The sequence below is a fragment of the Anoplophora glabripennis genome, unplaced genomic scaffold (genome assembly GCF_000390285.2).
Source record: "Anoplophora glabripennis isolate ALB-LARVAE unplaced genomic scaffold, Agla_2.0 scaffold392, whole genome shotgun sequence".
NCBI lineage: Eukaryota > Metazoa > Arthropoda > Insecta > Coleoptera > Cerambycidae > Anoplophora > Anoplophora glabripennis.
The window spans coordinates 162,038-177,481 of record NW_019416500.1 but is presented as its reverse complement, the minus strand read 5'-3'; the positions used below and the strand labels follow the sequence as shown (position 1 = coordinate 177,481).

The 15,444-nt window shown below is 32.6% G+C and overlaps 1 protein-coding gene across 1 annotated transcript in view; it reads left to right on the top strand.

Annotated features, from left to right (window-relative positions):
• LOC108909777 (ankyrin repeat domain-containing protein 33B-like) overlaps positions 1-7,225 on the top strand; it is a 141,636-nt gene extending 134,411 nt beyond the window's left edge. Inside the window, exon 6 of the mRNA XM_018714199.2 lies at positions 6,296-7,225. Coding sequence (XP_018569715.1) covers positions 6,296-6,633 — 338 coding nt within the window. The 3' untranslated portion in view covers positions 6,634-7,225. The remainder of the gene's footprint in view (positions 1-6,295) is intronic.
• The last annotated feature ends 8,219 nt before the right edge of the window (positions 7,226-15,444 follow it).

The following is a 15,444-nucleotide window of genomic DNA, read 5'->3' as shown; positions in this document are numbered from 1 at the left end:
ACGCGCAGTTGTTATGTAACAGTCGTTTGAGTGAGTTGATGCTAGTGTTTTTATGAAAATGGACAAAATCGAGTATCGAGCTGTCATTAAATATTTGTTTTTGAAAGGCAATACGCCTACTCAAATCAAAGACGAGTTGGATTCTATGTATGGGGACTCTGCACCATCATTTACCACAATGAAATTTTGAGCTTGGGAGACGATGAACGTTCGGGACGTCCAAAAACTGCAACTACCGACGAAAACATCGCCAAAGTTCACCAAATGGTGCTAGACGACCGCCGAATTGAAGTGAGAGAGATAGCAGAGGTTATGAACATGTCAAAAGAACGTGTTTGTCACATATTAAATCAACATTTAAACATGAGAAAGCTGTCCGCGCGTTGGATGCCGCGTTTGCTCACGTTAGACCAAAAACGTTTTCGAATGAACATTTCCAACGCTCTGTTGGCGCAGTTTAGGCGCAATAAATCCGAGTTTTGGCGCTGATTAATTACTGTAAATGAAACTTGGATACACCATTATACGCCCGAAACAAAAATACAGTCCAAACAGTGGACTGCAAAAGGGGAACCGGCTCCAAAAAAAGCAAAAACTGTTTTTTCGGCTGGGAAAGTGATGGCGACTGTTTTTTGGGATAGTCATGGAGTTATTTTAATCGATTATCTTCAAAAAGGAAAAACCATTACAGAAGCATACTACGCATCATTACTTGACAAGCTGAAGGCAGATCTTGCGGAAAAACGGCCACATTTGCAGAAAAAGAAAATCCTGTTTCACCAAGACAAAGCACCGTCTCACACCTCAGTGGTTGCTATGGCGAAAATCCACGATTTACGGTTTGAACTGCTTGACCATCCGCCTTACTCACCAGATCTAGCCACAAGCGACTTCTTTTTGTTTCCTCATCTAAAAATTGCGCTCGGAGGACAGAGATTTTCATCAAATGAAGAGGCAATCACCTTCATGAACAATTATTTTGCAGAGGAAAACGCCGAGTACTATTTGGACGGGTTACAGAGATGGGAGCATCGCTGGGAGAAGTGTGTATAGTTACAAGGAGCTATGTTGAAAAATAAAAAAAAAAATCTGAAAAAATGTCTTGTATCTTTGTTAGGTCGGAAACTTCTCAGACCACCCTCGTACCTATCTAACCCAAAAGATCACCTAGATAACTAAAAATAAAATGATGGATATACAGGGTGGTCCGAATTTTATGCAGGAAACTTCAAGGGCAGATAGATCTCTTTAAAATAATAGCTGTTTGCCTTATAAACATAGGTCTGGAACGGCCTCGTTTTAAAGATACAGGGTGTTGAAGTTATTAAAAAAAATTGATTTTTTGTTTATATTTCCGGAATCTATTAACCGATCTCGATAAAATTTAGTACAGATAATGTATGACAGTAGGACTTGCATTCCCTAAAATATTAGATCTAAAGGTTCAACCAGTGGTGTACAACTGGACAGGCTCACCCCTTTTTTATAAAAAAAAACCTACGCCACTGTCTTTTTTACAAATTATTGTAACGGATTTATAATCTAATGCACAAAATACGTAAAATAGGTAACTTGAATTTTTTTCCCAAATTTCACCGTTCTCAACTTATGCATACCAATACCCTTATTCATACCCTTGTGGCAGATACTTCTAACCATAATATTACAATAGTATTTATGTTTATGCTTAAAAGTAAGTGCAATTTGTAAGCACTTCAACAAAATTCTTTACACTCGTCGCTTTCATCTTTTTGGATTAAAAAACGTCTCGGCAACTCAGGATGAATAAATCGATTTGAAAAGTTCTACATGAAGATGGTAGAAATCCGTACCATTTACAACCTGTGCAAAATTTACTTCCGGAAGATGCAGAGAGACGCCTGAATTTTTGTCAGTGGTTGTTAAAGTCACAACATAATCCAGAATTCTTACTAAAAATACTTTGGATCGATGAAGCTACGTTCAATCCTCATGAAATTCGAACAAGATCTTTTCAAGACGAATTTTCTGTGAAAGTGTGGCTCGGAATAATTCGCAATAAAGTTTGTGGACCTTTCTTCTTGCTACCATCCAAATTCCCAATAATTTCTAAACTCTCTAGAAAACCATCTATTTGAATTATTACTTTCAAGCATAAACATAAATATTCTTGTAATATTATGGTTTGAAATGTCTGCCACAAGGGGACTGTATTGGTATGAATAACTTGAGAACGGCGAATCTTAGGGAAAAAATTCAAGTTACCTTTTTTACGTATTTAGTGCATTAGAATATAAATCCGTTACAATATGTTGTAAAAAATACAGTGGCGTAGGTTTTTTTTATAAAAAGGGGGCGACCCCTGTCCAGTTGTACACCACTGGTTGAACCTCTAGAGCTCGTATTTTAGGGAATGCAAGGCCTACTGTCATACATTATCTGTACCAAATTTTATTGAGATCGGTTAATAGATTCCGGAGATATAAACAAAAAATCAATTTTTTTTAACAACTGTAACACACTGTATCTTTAAAACGAGGCCGTTCTAGACCTATGTTTATAAAGCAAACACCTATTATTTTAAAGAGATCTGTCTGCCCTCGAAATTTCCTACATAAAATTCGGACCACCCTGTTTAAATAGGCACATCTGCTCAAAGAATTTTAGTTGTGCTGTCAGGCATCCCGTGATTTATTGACATGGCTTTTCTTACAATTTTCGTTAATTGAACGGTTATTACCCCTCTTTGCCATGCGATAGAGAATCCATGCGATAGAGAATGCGATAATGAAGGCGTCTCATAGTCTCCGCCCGTTTCGCCCTTCCACAAATAAGATCCACTTCTTATTTGAGGAAGGGCGAAATGGTAGGTGACAATTAGACGCCTTCACTATACCCATCCTTGTCTATCACATGGATTTCTATAGCTTACTTTATCGCTCTCACGTAACTTCAGATAGACCATCGGTACTTTCCTACCCGGTATATCATACATTTATAAATTTTTCAGCGGTAATGTTAAATTTAATAAGTGATGTTTTGTAACTTTATTCATTAATATATTTTTTGAGGGTATATCAATCTAAAAATTAATTTGTGCAATAATGTAAATACTTTAAAAATAATATAATAATGTGTAGTTTTTCTGTCGATCTACAAATATTTTTCGGCTTTCAGATAAATCTTATTGGCTTCATCGTTCTCAGGGTATTATACGCAGCCTGATATACCACGTCCATACTTTTACGTCAAAGTTTAGTTACATAGTAATATCCAGCAATAAAAAAATTATATCTGAGTTTGATTGAAAATCGATCGGTTGACATGTCAAGGAGGGGAATACAACTTAATTATTGTCTGAATCAGAATCTTCCTCTGCGGCTTATTTACTCAGAAACAAATGAAGTGGAGTCAATAATAGAATTATGAATAATTTGTTAAACTTTATGACAGCGCCAGTGAATCACCGGAACGTGAAGAAACACGGGAAATGCATTTTAATATTTAAAAACTTGTAAAGGTGTTATAATTACAATAGGAAAACCGATGATACCTAATCTTATAGTGTTCAAGATATAAGTTGAATATTACAAATGATTTTTGCAAATGGAAAGAGAAAATTTATTATAATTTGATGTTATTTTGTTCTTTTAGAACTTTGAATTTTGATCCATTACATTTAATACCACTTGCTTTCTTAGCCATGTTTAAATAAACTCAATTTTTTTGAAAATGGATAATTTTATCGAAACAAATGTAGAATACCTTTTTTAAAGAGAGATGACCAAAGTATTTAAAAACGCAGTTTTCAGCTTTATAAAATGACACCTGTCAAAATTTTGGCCCAACGGATGTGGTTGCAAGTCCGTTCCTGATTTCCCTGACAATGTAAAACATCTAATATAGTATGGTTTTATGGGCCTACATAAAATATTAAAATTTCATTAAATTATACAAGTCGGTTCAAAAGTTATAGCCAAAAAAGTAAATCGCTGGGTACCCCTTTGGGGCTCTGTATTTCCGTAAGGGGCACTTTAAAAATTTTTTTTCTTATGACAAACTAGGATTATTTTGATCTCCCCTATACACTCCTGTATGTTGTGAAATTGTGTTGCAGCGATATTTATTTTTGTAAATAGAAAGAGATGCAGGGAAAGAAGAAAATTATTTTTCTGAAAAACGCCGAGACAGATCGATTTTTGATTGAAAGAGGACATCTTTTCTCTTAAATCCTCCAAAAATCTTATTAGGGAAGGAGGGTTAAATGATACATCGTTGAATGGTATTCTAATTCTCTACCTAACCGTGTTTTATTTTTTGAATTTGACCTATTGGTTTCTGAGATACAGGTTGTTAATAAAAAGACCCACTTTTTACAATTTTATTTGCAATTTTTCCCCATCAGCTGCGTGTTCATCCGTTTTTAAAACTACTTTTTCTAATTTTGACATAAAGTAACATCTTTTCTTATCGAAACAAGTGTCAAAACGTTCTACTTTCTGTAACTAGTTACATAATGAAATTCATTACTGGTTACGAAAAGTTCCTTATGTCACTAATTGCAAAAAAGAATTAAACAAAATACAACAGAAAAATAATGAAGTAACTTTTATTTAAGTCAGTAATTTTATAAATAACATTTAATTAATTATTTATTAATTATTATTATTTAATTATAGAAATTCACAACGCAGTTGGTACAGTTAGTGAAACTAATTCCAGAAGAAATTTTATTTGTTGACCTTGCAGTAATATTCCTTGATATGTTGCGTATTGGTATTACTCGGTTCTCCACGAATATCACCGGAAATTGTTTTTTTATTTTCTATAGAATTTTCAACATATCCTTCTGCAACAGAATTTGACTTCCAGCCGAACTGTTGTTTTATTTTTAAAATATTGGGCCCAGAATCTGCACGTAAAGTGGCCGAAGATCTTCTGAAACAGTGCCCCGTGAATAATGCACAATTCGGCAAACCAATAATTATTTGAGCAGTCATCTTTGATATTAATTCCTACTGGTTGTACACCACATTTACCATTTCTATATCCAACAAAGAATCTATTGTGTTAAATATTTTCCGGGCGTAGGTTTCCATACTTCCTGATAATGTCAACGAAGTTTAGTCCTTCTATATCTCCCGGGGTAATTACAAATTCACGAATTACTCTAGTTTTTGTATTTGGAATATTTTGTTAGTTACCTTAGCCATTAAAAGACTATTGTCATCCGCCTCCGTCAAAAACTTCGCAATATTTACTTTTGAAAAGACGTTTAATTTCTTAGCATGGTATCCATCAGAATGCCTTTTCAAAAATGCTATGAAACTATTGTATGTTTTAATGTCTATACCTTTTTTTAGACAGCTCAGTTCTCAACATGGAGTACTGTGTCCATAGCCATAGCACACATTTAAATGGCAATAGTAATGATCAGCGTCACATAATAAATCAGCGTCTATTGAATATCAAGACAAATTACAAGAAAATTTAAACTGTAAGTGACCTACTAGATAATTGTTATTTAAATTATACTTGTAAATGTTCAAAATTAAAAAACTTGTATTCCCAGTTTTCGTCAAAATTAGAAAAAAATCTTGTATGTATAATACGTTATGAATCATGATGTTATGTAACTCGTGCGATATCGCACTCATTACATAAAATCATACTTTTCATAACTGATTACCTAAATAGCATAAATGTTTAACATATTTAGTCGCATTTTTATGGACTACAGCAAAAATTCGTCTTCCATTGTCAGCCCTTATGTCAGAGGGACATTTTCTTTTACTGTTCGTAATAAATTGAAATAATAAATAACACTATCGGAAGGGATATTGCGTGAATTATTATTTTATTGTTATAGTTTTTTCGATCTCAATTGAAGACCAAAGAGCTAGGCAGTATGTACCATATTTACTTAGCCATACCTACATACAGGTCTGGTCGAACTAAACGTGAGATTGAAGAATATTCGCGCTGGGAAACGGCGCACAAACACAGCTGCACTGGGCAACAGGCCATAAATTTTAGTTGTTGACACATTGCCTAGCTGTGCAGTGCAGCAATGCGGAGTAATACATTTTAATGAAATATTTGATAAGTCGTAACCAAAATTTACCATCAATTACCAAATAGATAATAGAAATTTTATATATATATATATTATTTACCTTTAGCAGAAAATTTCTTTAGGGATGCCTATGAAACTCATTAAATTTATTGCTAGGAGTTTTTATACATGTTCAACTGAGTGCGGAAAGACTATAGTGTGCTAATAGGTGTATGCTTAATTTGGTTTCTTCGTTTTCAGGTTTGAAATCAAAATTGAGGAAAGTATTCAGAACGTCTTCCGGACCAAGTCCACACGACACGCTGTCGAGCGCACGCCTAGTCACTCAGCTGACTTCGGCCGCCCTCTGCGCCAGCTCCCCCGTGCTTCCTTCCGGCCCCAACGTCCCCCCAGTAGTGAAGAGTCTGATCCGCCCTCTAACGGTCCCCCGCCTCCAGATCACGCTGGTCAACAACAACGCCGACTTCTCCAACAGCAACGTCGGCAACGGGGTGTCGAAGCCCGCCCCTGTCGCCGCGGAGAAGGTACCCGACGAGAAGGCGCCCACGGTCAAGCCGAGGACTAAGAAAAAAAAATAGCACGAGTGCCACCTCTGCAGATGGTAGAGTATTAAGACTAAGAGACTGTTGTTGAATGCTGAAGAATTGAGATTAGCGTTCTGCGTTATTTTGATGTTAAAATTCTTGAGAGTAATACTTTATTGTGAGGCCAGATGTTTAACACGGAATAAAAATATGTTTTTTACTGTTATCGCCTACAGTCTCAGCTGTCAGGCCGTTGCAATAAATAAAGTAAAACATTTTTTGAAGAGGACCGACGACATAATTAAGTTCGCACAACATTACTAAATTTTTTGAGGGGAAAATATGTTATTATAAGAAATATTTACATTTATCTGTCCAGAGGAATTGGAATTATATCATATAAAAAATATTTTTATCTTCAGAATAGTCAGAGTTGTCTAGTTATTTCAAATTTATTAAATCCTTTCATTAAACAAATATTTTTGCGTCTTATCCACTGCTAGTTAAAGAAGCCATATTTTTGGCTTTTTAAAGTGTGTATCAGGTTTTCTTTAGCAACTTTTATTTGATAACCTATACTCCGCGGTCGAAATTATAGAGAGTGACTCATCGCTAGCTTTTGGACTAGTAAGGGGGATGAAGCGTGGCGGGAACGAAAATCCATTGACGTATCTGAGTAAAAGGCAACAAGATATAGAAAATATTGAAAAAAGATAATAAAACATAACATCTAATATTTTTTTACGGTTTGCTATAACCGGTACTTTGATCCATTTTAATTATTACAGCATTTTAAAACGTCCCAGTTGTGTTTTTTAATTTATAAATTTATTATAGCCATGAAATTAGACCCCTCGTCTACGCTTATGCTATGACGTTCTCAGGACGGATAAATCAAGTCCGTTTACACCCACTAAAAAAGCATTTCCCTATTCCCTAACAAGTGCAAAAGACAGAGATAGAATATAGATCGACGTTCAGTGTAATTCAGTCTATAGATGATTATAGATTCTATCGATGTGCGTAGCGAGCGGCACAAAGATAAATAATATTGAACCGTATAAAAATCATTTTATATTTTATACGCATTATGGTAATAGTGTTTTTATATTATGTCTGAGTCACTCTCTATAATTTCGACCGCGGAGTATATATATAAAACAGACAGTGGCGGCTCGTCAGGCGACGCAAGTGACGCACCGCTTTACCTAAAATTTCCGGTTGGTTGTGCAATTTAAAACTATTTTTAATTTTATATAAATTTTATAATTTAGGTAGTAATTCTATATTGAAAATGTTTGTGTTTGTTTTATACGCAGAAATAAACAGAATAGTTGCGCGGTGAACGCCTTCTAAAAAACATTGCCTTCGTTGAGCCCGAACATGAACCACGTACCATACAAGGTATAGCATAAGCAAGTGACGCGGATTGAAATCAGTTTGTATTACGCTTCACTTCGTAGCGTTGTTTACGGCGGTTGTCATGGCAACGAGGCGGCCAACACGCGAGTAAACTACGGCGAAGGGGAACGAGTGACGCGGAAATTGAAGCATCATCATCATCGCCCATCGCCTGCCTATAAACAGTTTATACGATACGTCGCCCAGTGCACGATTATATCGGTTCTTTGTTTCCTGTATCCAGTATGTATTTTATTGGAAACGTCATTTTCCAGATGGAAAATTGAGGACAAAAAGGATTTCTTTCGATGTGGAAAAATGGGGGAGGTCAAAAGACAAAGTGTACGTTAGGAAGTATCTGTACCTATCATTGAGTCCATGAGCCGAACTAATATTTCTATTTTTTATCAAATCTAAATGAAAATCCTCGCGAACGTCAGTTTTTCGGTAATATTGCAAATGCAACTAAAAATTTCCAGATTCATTTAAAACTGTTCGACCTTGAAAATTTTTGCCTGCGGCGCTTTATTATTTTTTTCTTCTTAGTCAATGCTTCACCTATTCTAATGTCACAAGCCGCCACTAAATACAGAGATATTCTAAGAACATTATCAAGACGTCCATTGAATATTAGAATATTCAGTGGACATTGAATATCAGTTGGACATATGACATATTTGAAGCAAATCCTTTTTGCCCCATTGTACATTCCAAGGTTCATATATCGATTTTTTGGACTATTTAGGGACGTCGTAAGAATTTGTCTGACATATAGAAAATGTACGTGTAGTAGATGCCCCAAGATGGAGGTTTTTGATTATTTTACGTCGACCTACCTCAATCCGGGAAATTTGCCGAATGTAGAGATCTTTTGCGTTCCTAACATTGCTTAAACAAGAGACCAACGGCTTTACATACTTTCCGAGGCATAATATGTCTATACAAACCTCGCCTAAATTTGTATTGCTTCGGTGAATACAAAGACAAAGACATACAGGCCAGTAGAAGATGGACGAGTATCGCGAGCCTTCCCTGCTTCCGTCCAAGTAAAATACTAACCTGGATTAGGGTTGTTTAACTTTTCATGCCAATGGCGATAATGCTATGTCGCTAGGCCACATTCACCCCATTTTCGGGATATTATTATAATATATGAAATATATTATATATAATATATATATAATATATAAAAAGTATACGTAAGGATATGTATAAAATATAGGACTGACTACTGAAGATGTACCGCGAAATTTGAATTTAGATTTTATGCTTCGAGAGATAACAGCTCTCTTCTTTATAGGAGATTCTGAAACTGTAGATTAACTCTTCTGCTTGGTATTTATATTTCCCGTGTCTTTTTATTATGTGCGAGGGTCAGAAAGGAATAGAATATGGTCTGCATTAAAAATTTATTATTAATTTCTCGTTCTTCATTTCCTCGTGTAAGCAGGGAAGGAATTTGGTATAGATTCAATCAAAGTTAAGAAGATGATATGATTTTAAAACTATTAGCGTCACTGAATGTATTGTTAACATTTCATTTAGTCATTGTATTCATGAATTTATACATACGATTTCGACATCGAGAAGTCAAACAGACAACGACTGTTGTATAATATACTAGTATATTAATTTGCTACATTTAGTTTGAATCGTTCATACTGTAAAGCTGTCTAGTTTCCTTAGTTTTAAATCCATAGATATTGTAGACTCGCGCTAAAACCAGTATACGCTACGATTGGCCATTATTGGCAGTGCCATCTAATCTGCAGAGAAAGACACTATAAAATTGGTTAGCTACAGCATTCGAGTCCATGGTTGATAGTCATTGGCCTGTGTCGTCCTTGCTCTATGGTTCTTTTCTTGAGGTGTTGCAGATTATACCAATATTAGGTTTCCTTAAGGTGCAAACTGTTTTGTTCGGTAGATAGGTTGTTGCTAGATCCTGTCTTTTTCCTTGTCTTTCAGCATGCCTTAAAAATACATCTCATTTTCCATACAATAAAAAACCGTTTATGTTAATTAAAAACACCATATCCGTGTAATTAAATTTGAATGACAAAAGAATAAACAGATTTCCGTGGCAAAAAGCAATGTTTGTGATTCCCAGAAGAATTTTTTATAAAATTCCTCTTTCGATCAAATAACTAATAGTATATTTATAACACTCAAGAAAACTGAGCGATATTGTGTAGTTTTTAGATTGGTACAATGGTACAAATATGTTTCAAACATTTTGTGAACAAAGTTTTCTTTTATACAAGATGCTTCTCAACTGGAACCTTTGTTCAAACTCATTCTTTTTCAGTTTATCGCACTGTATAAAAGTGACTATGTCCGTTCTGGATAATTCCAATTCTATGTAAATATAAATAAATTATATAATTTACACCGAGTATTTCATTTTAGGGTCAAGTAAGTATTGTAGCTGAGCTGACATCATTAATTTATTAACTGAATTTCCGGTACTAAACACTAATTTATTAAGAGATTCGTGTTAAACATCTGGTGCATATAGTGGTTTTAAGGCTTTTACGGCCTGTGCTAATATTTATGGTACCATTGTTTTCCGGGTTGTTCCAGACTTACACTGCATTTTCTTAGCCCTGGCTAGCAATCCTTCACATACTCTTGTTGTTCTCGGGCTACACTCTGTGGGGGCGGATCCGCTATCACAATCATTAGACCCGCCCTGATGTTGAGTCTAAGGATAAGGAAGGGCAATGCAAGTCTGTAATTGGCGGTGACAATGCCACAGTATAACAACCTTAAGAGCCATGTTATTTTAAATATTTGGTGCATATACCTTTATCATATAATCGCTTAGAAATAAATTATTTTATTTATTCGTAATTATATATAATATCTTATGTGATACTAGCTACCCCATAGGAGTAACATTAACAATATAATAACATACATATGTTAATACGATTAAATTTATTGTATAGGACCGCGTATATATGAAAATGTTGTTTTTATTAATTGGGAAAAATATGCAAATTATCCAAAATGGTGCTAAAATATAGAATGAACATTATACTGGCTTACTATTTTCGGGTGGCCATATATTAAAAATTTATAAATCACATAAAATGTCATTAAATTTTTATATGTTGTCCAAGCGTTTTGTACAAAATAATTGAGAATTTCGAAAACATTAAAATAATTTAGTCGTAAAGATAGGTTGGTCCTTAAAGTGACTTCAATCGGAACATTTCTTTTTAGAAAGAAAACTAAAATATTGTGAATTTTTGTTAAATTTATTTAATGAGAATACTTTTTTCAAAAAAAATAAATATTATGATGTACATATGTACATTAGGTAATGTTTAAATAAAAAACATATCTAACTTCAAAAATAACTTTTCAAAAGTAATTTCGTTTCTTTATCTCTTATTTTGCCGTAATTATTCTTCATGAAATCACAATAGGAAAGATAGAAATGAAATAAAAATTCTAAGAGCCACATAACTAAATTAATTTTGTTTTCTATCTCCAATAATAACGAATTATTAATATTTTGTACAGAATCCTGACTATCCAATTTTATTGGCAATATTCAGAGATAGCAGAATGCGAGTAGTACCGTTAAAATAGTTAAAACTTGTTATTAAATTATAAAATATAAAAAAGAAGTTGGGGATAGTTAGTTTATACTTTTGTTAAAACTGAGTAATCCAATATTTCGAATATTGTATATAAAAATAGGAATACGTCTTTGTTAAATCTCTCACCTCACGAAATATATGTTTTCCTATAGATACTGTTATTTCTGAGTATTATAAAACCACAAGAATTGTTACTTATTCTTGTGATAAAACCATTTAGAAAAGACAAAAATTTATTCAAAATCGTTTTTAGCTATACCTAAACATATATAAACATAAATTTTAACTAGTACTATATACTAAATAAAAGCAGTTTTATATTTAAGAACATTTTTTAATGATCTATTAACTAATAAAATTTTGAATTACATCGTCAAAAATGAGAATAAATGTTTCTTCACTGACAGCATGGAAATGCATAGATTTTATACGGGAAAGGCAACATGAACAAACATTATTTCAATAAATTAACAAGTTATGCACCTTCAAATTTCCTTATTTAAAACGAGTCTACACGATTACCTGATCTTGCACATATTGTTGCATATCTCCGCTATGTATACATTTAATATTTACTTTATCTTCAAAGTTAACAATTTGTTAGTTGTTTTCGATATTTCATTCATAATATGTACTTATACGTTGTAATAAAATATCTCTAAGTATATGATGAAAATTACGCACAATATATTTTTTGCCACAAAGTTTTTTACGTATATTAATTATTTTATAAAGACATTGGTCTGTGCACATCATATCGAAAAGTTTTTCTTAACACACTTTTGTATCAACATTACGATGTTGTTTCGGTCGACTTCTTAAAGACTTTTATTAAAAGGACCAAAATTATTCTGTCAATATTTTATCTACGAGGTATATTTGAAAGATTGATAAAACATTTCGCAAATAATTAGACAACTTTTCATATCTCTATTAATGTAATATTAAAAAATTCTAGTTTTACACAATAAGTTGTATTTTTCGAGTTGTAATGTTTTTAATTTATTTTATATTTAAATAAAAGTTATGTAAGTACGTATTGTGTTTTATATCTAAAAACTTTTGACGTTCCTAACCTCTTATTCTTGTTCAGTATCAATGTAAATAAAATTAATTTGAGTCCTAAAGGTAAGATGTGCAGTGGCAAAGTAGTGCAGTGGAGAAACATAGCTTACCCACTGCCTACAACTCATCTTGTAAATGCGGTTTCTATTTCGTAAGTAAATTTATTATTTTCTCTGTAACTTTATTCTATAACTTTGGGAAAGAAACTGTGGGTTTCTGCTTTGCCTCGGCTATTTTTTGGGCTTCTCGAGCATCTTGATCTTTGGCTAATGTGCATCCTTGTTACTGATCGCAGTTAACTAGTTCTGGGTAACTTGGATGCCAGGTTGTTATCTAAGTACTCTTTGATCGCAAAAATTTTTTGCTATGTTTTGAATTGCAAAAATTTGTTAATTTGGAATAATTAATTATAGTATATAAGTTTATAATACTGAGTGTATGATACAATGAACATAAAAAAGGAGCCTACTAATCTGGCTAGAAATGTTGCCCTATTTCTTACGAGGACAATATCAGAGTGGACGTTCGATCACATGTCAGGGTGGCTCCACCAAGTCCAGCGGTGGTATTTGCATCGGCTGTTGGATTTTTTCTTGCAAGCTTTGACGTGGTGCCCCAGCGTCACAACTTTTCTGGGGATTTTGCTGGAAAATATAATAGTGGCGCGGTTTTCCAGCGGGTAGTCAATATTTTATCTAGACTCGATAGTCGTATAGCAGTCCTAAAGTTAATAATTTACGGATAGAAATACCACATAGTTATTTATTTACCGAGACCAAAAAGTTGCATTTTTATGGATGAACTTGCTTCTGATCTGGAACAAAGTGGTGAGGCCATAATTCTGCAGGATTTGGTCAAGACGTACATTAAATTTTCTCGTCGACTTTAATAAATGTTAAGATGATACGCATGTGTACGTACGTGTTTCTGTACAACATTTCGCTGGAAATGAATTCTTGAAACTGCATTTTATGGGGGAGTCGATGGGAAAATTATTAATTTTAAATAATCGTAAAAGTCATATAAAAACCAAGTTAATTTTTATATTACTGCCAAAATGGTATATAAAATACAATAACAGGTTTTCACGACATAACTAACTATAAACAAAAATTAATGATATCTTGAAACATCACAAAATAATAAAGCATAAACAGAATATGTATAGATCAAATTTAAAAATTAAGTATCTTTTATTTAAAGTAGATATACATTATTTTTACTTAATATAGCTATTTCTAAACTATATTACACTTCAGTAAACGTTAATAGATACAATTTTGTCAAAAATCATCCCCAAAGTTAAATATTAAACTACAACAGTTTATAAATTATGTCAATAAATGAAATATCACTTATAGTCCAGGGAACGAAGAGAAAAATATAGTAAAACCTACGAATACTTTCGGATAGATCCGATTTTTATGAATATTTGGAATTAATTTTATTTCACCCTGAGATGAAAAGTTATACATGCTTATTTTTAGGGAACGAAAAGCACTCCTTATGCTAAAAAACTGAATAAATATAAAAATAGGTGCTATATAGACTAAAATCATATCCTAATATATAGAATAAATATTGTTTTATATTGTGGGTTATAAATTATGTTATTTTCATAAAGTTTCAACCCTTAAAAATCACCTTTAATGATAAAAATATAAAATTAATAGTTTCTTTGACCTTAAAATATATTTATAGCTCATATATTATAGTTAGAAATTTTTTCAATAGTTTATGGTGTTACAAATAATTTATTACAATATTTCATCCTTTAAAAAACTAACCCTAATAATAAAATATTAAAAAAAAAATTGTTTTTAACAGTTTGAAATGATTTGATGGTACAAACAGGATAAATTAAATTCTTTTACCTGCTTATAATATAATTTATAATTTATCGTTTTAACCCTTATAAACCACCCCCAATGACGAAATATAATTTAAGCAACATTCATAATAATTATTTCTCAATATTTTTCTCTGGCAGAAAGTCATAATTATATATTATTTTATTATGTATACATTTATAAATGCTACAAAATTGTGGATAACCAAAACATTGATATGCTCCAAAAATTGAAGCGGTAAGGTGTCGTTGGTTTTTTAACGATAACTTCCATAGTTTTAAAGCTATTGTGTCGATCCAAAAACGATTTTACGGATAATTTCGACAGCTAAAGGTACTGTAAAATTGACTAGTTTTTAAAGAATTATTTTTGAGATTTTTGAGGTTAAAAGGTTTAAAAAACATGACCTTCGCCCTCAGCTGCATTCTTCTAGCAGCGACATCTGTGTTAATTTTTATCCTACACAAATAAAAAACCAAAATTTCTGTGAAAAAACATCTAAACTTTTGTACCCTTGAATATTTTTCGTATCTTTCTTATTTTTAGTTATTTTTGTTGGAATTAATTTTTTTTTCAATCAAAACGTAATATTTTAAAAAATATGTATTCTAAACCGCTTATATAATATACTGTCAACACATAAAAAATGTAAACTGTAGGACTTTAATTTTAAATCTCGTGAAAAATGTATAGGTTTTTGTACTGATTTTTTTCCGAATTAACAGTTTTATTTTGATCATAACTCTGTTGATTTTTATGCTGATGACTTAAAGTCAAATTTATTTTAAAAATTTTTTTAAGTACTTTAAAAAATGTTCTGTGCATTTTTCTTGAAAAATATATATTTTTTAGTTATTTGACGTTAAATGTTTTAGTTTCTGGCAGACATGAAATTATCTTCAACCAGCCGTATCTCAGCACCTACAGATATTAAAAGA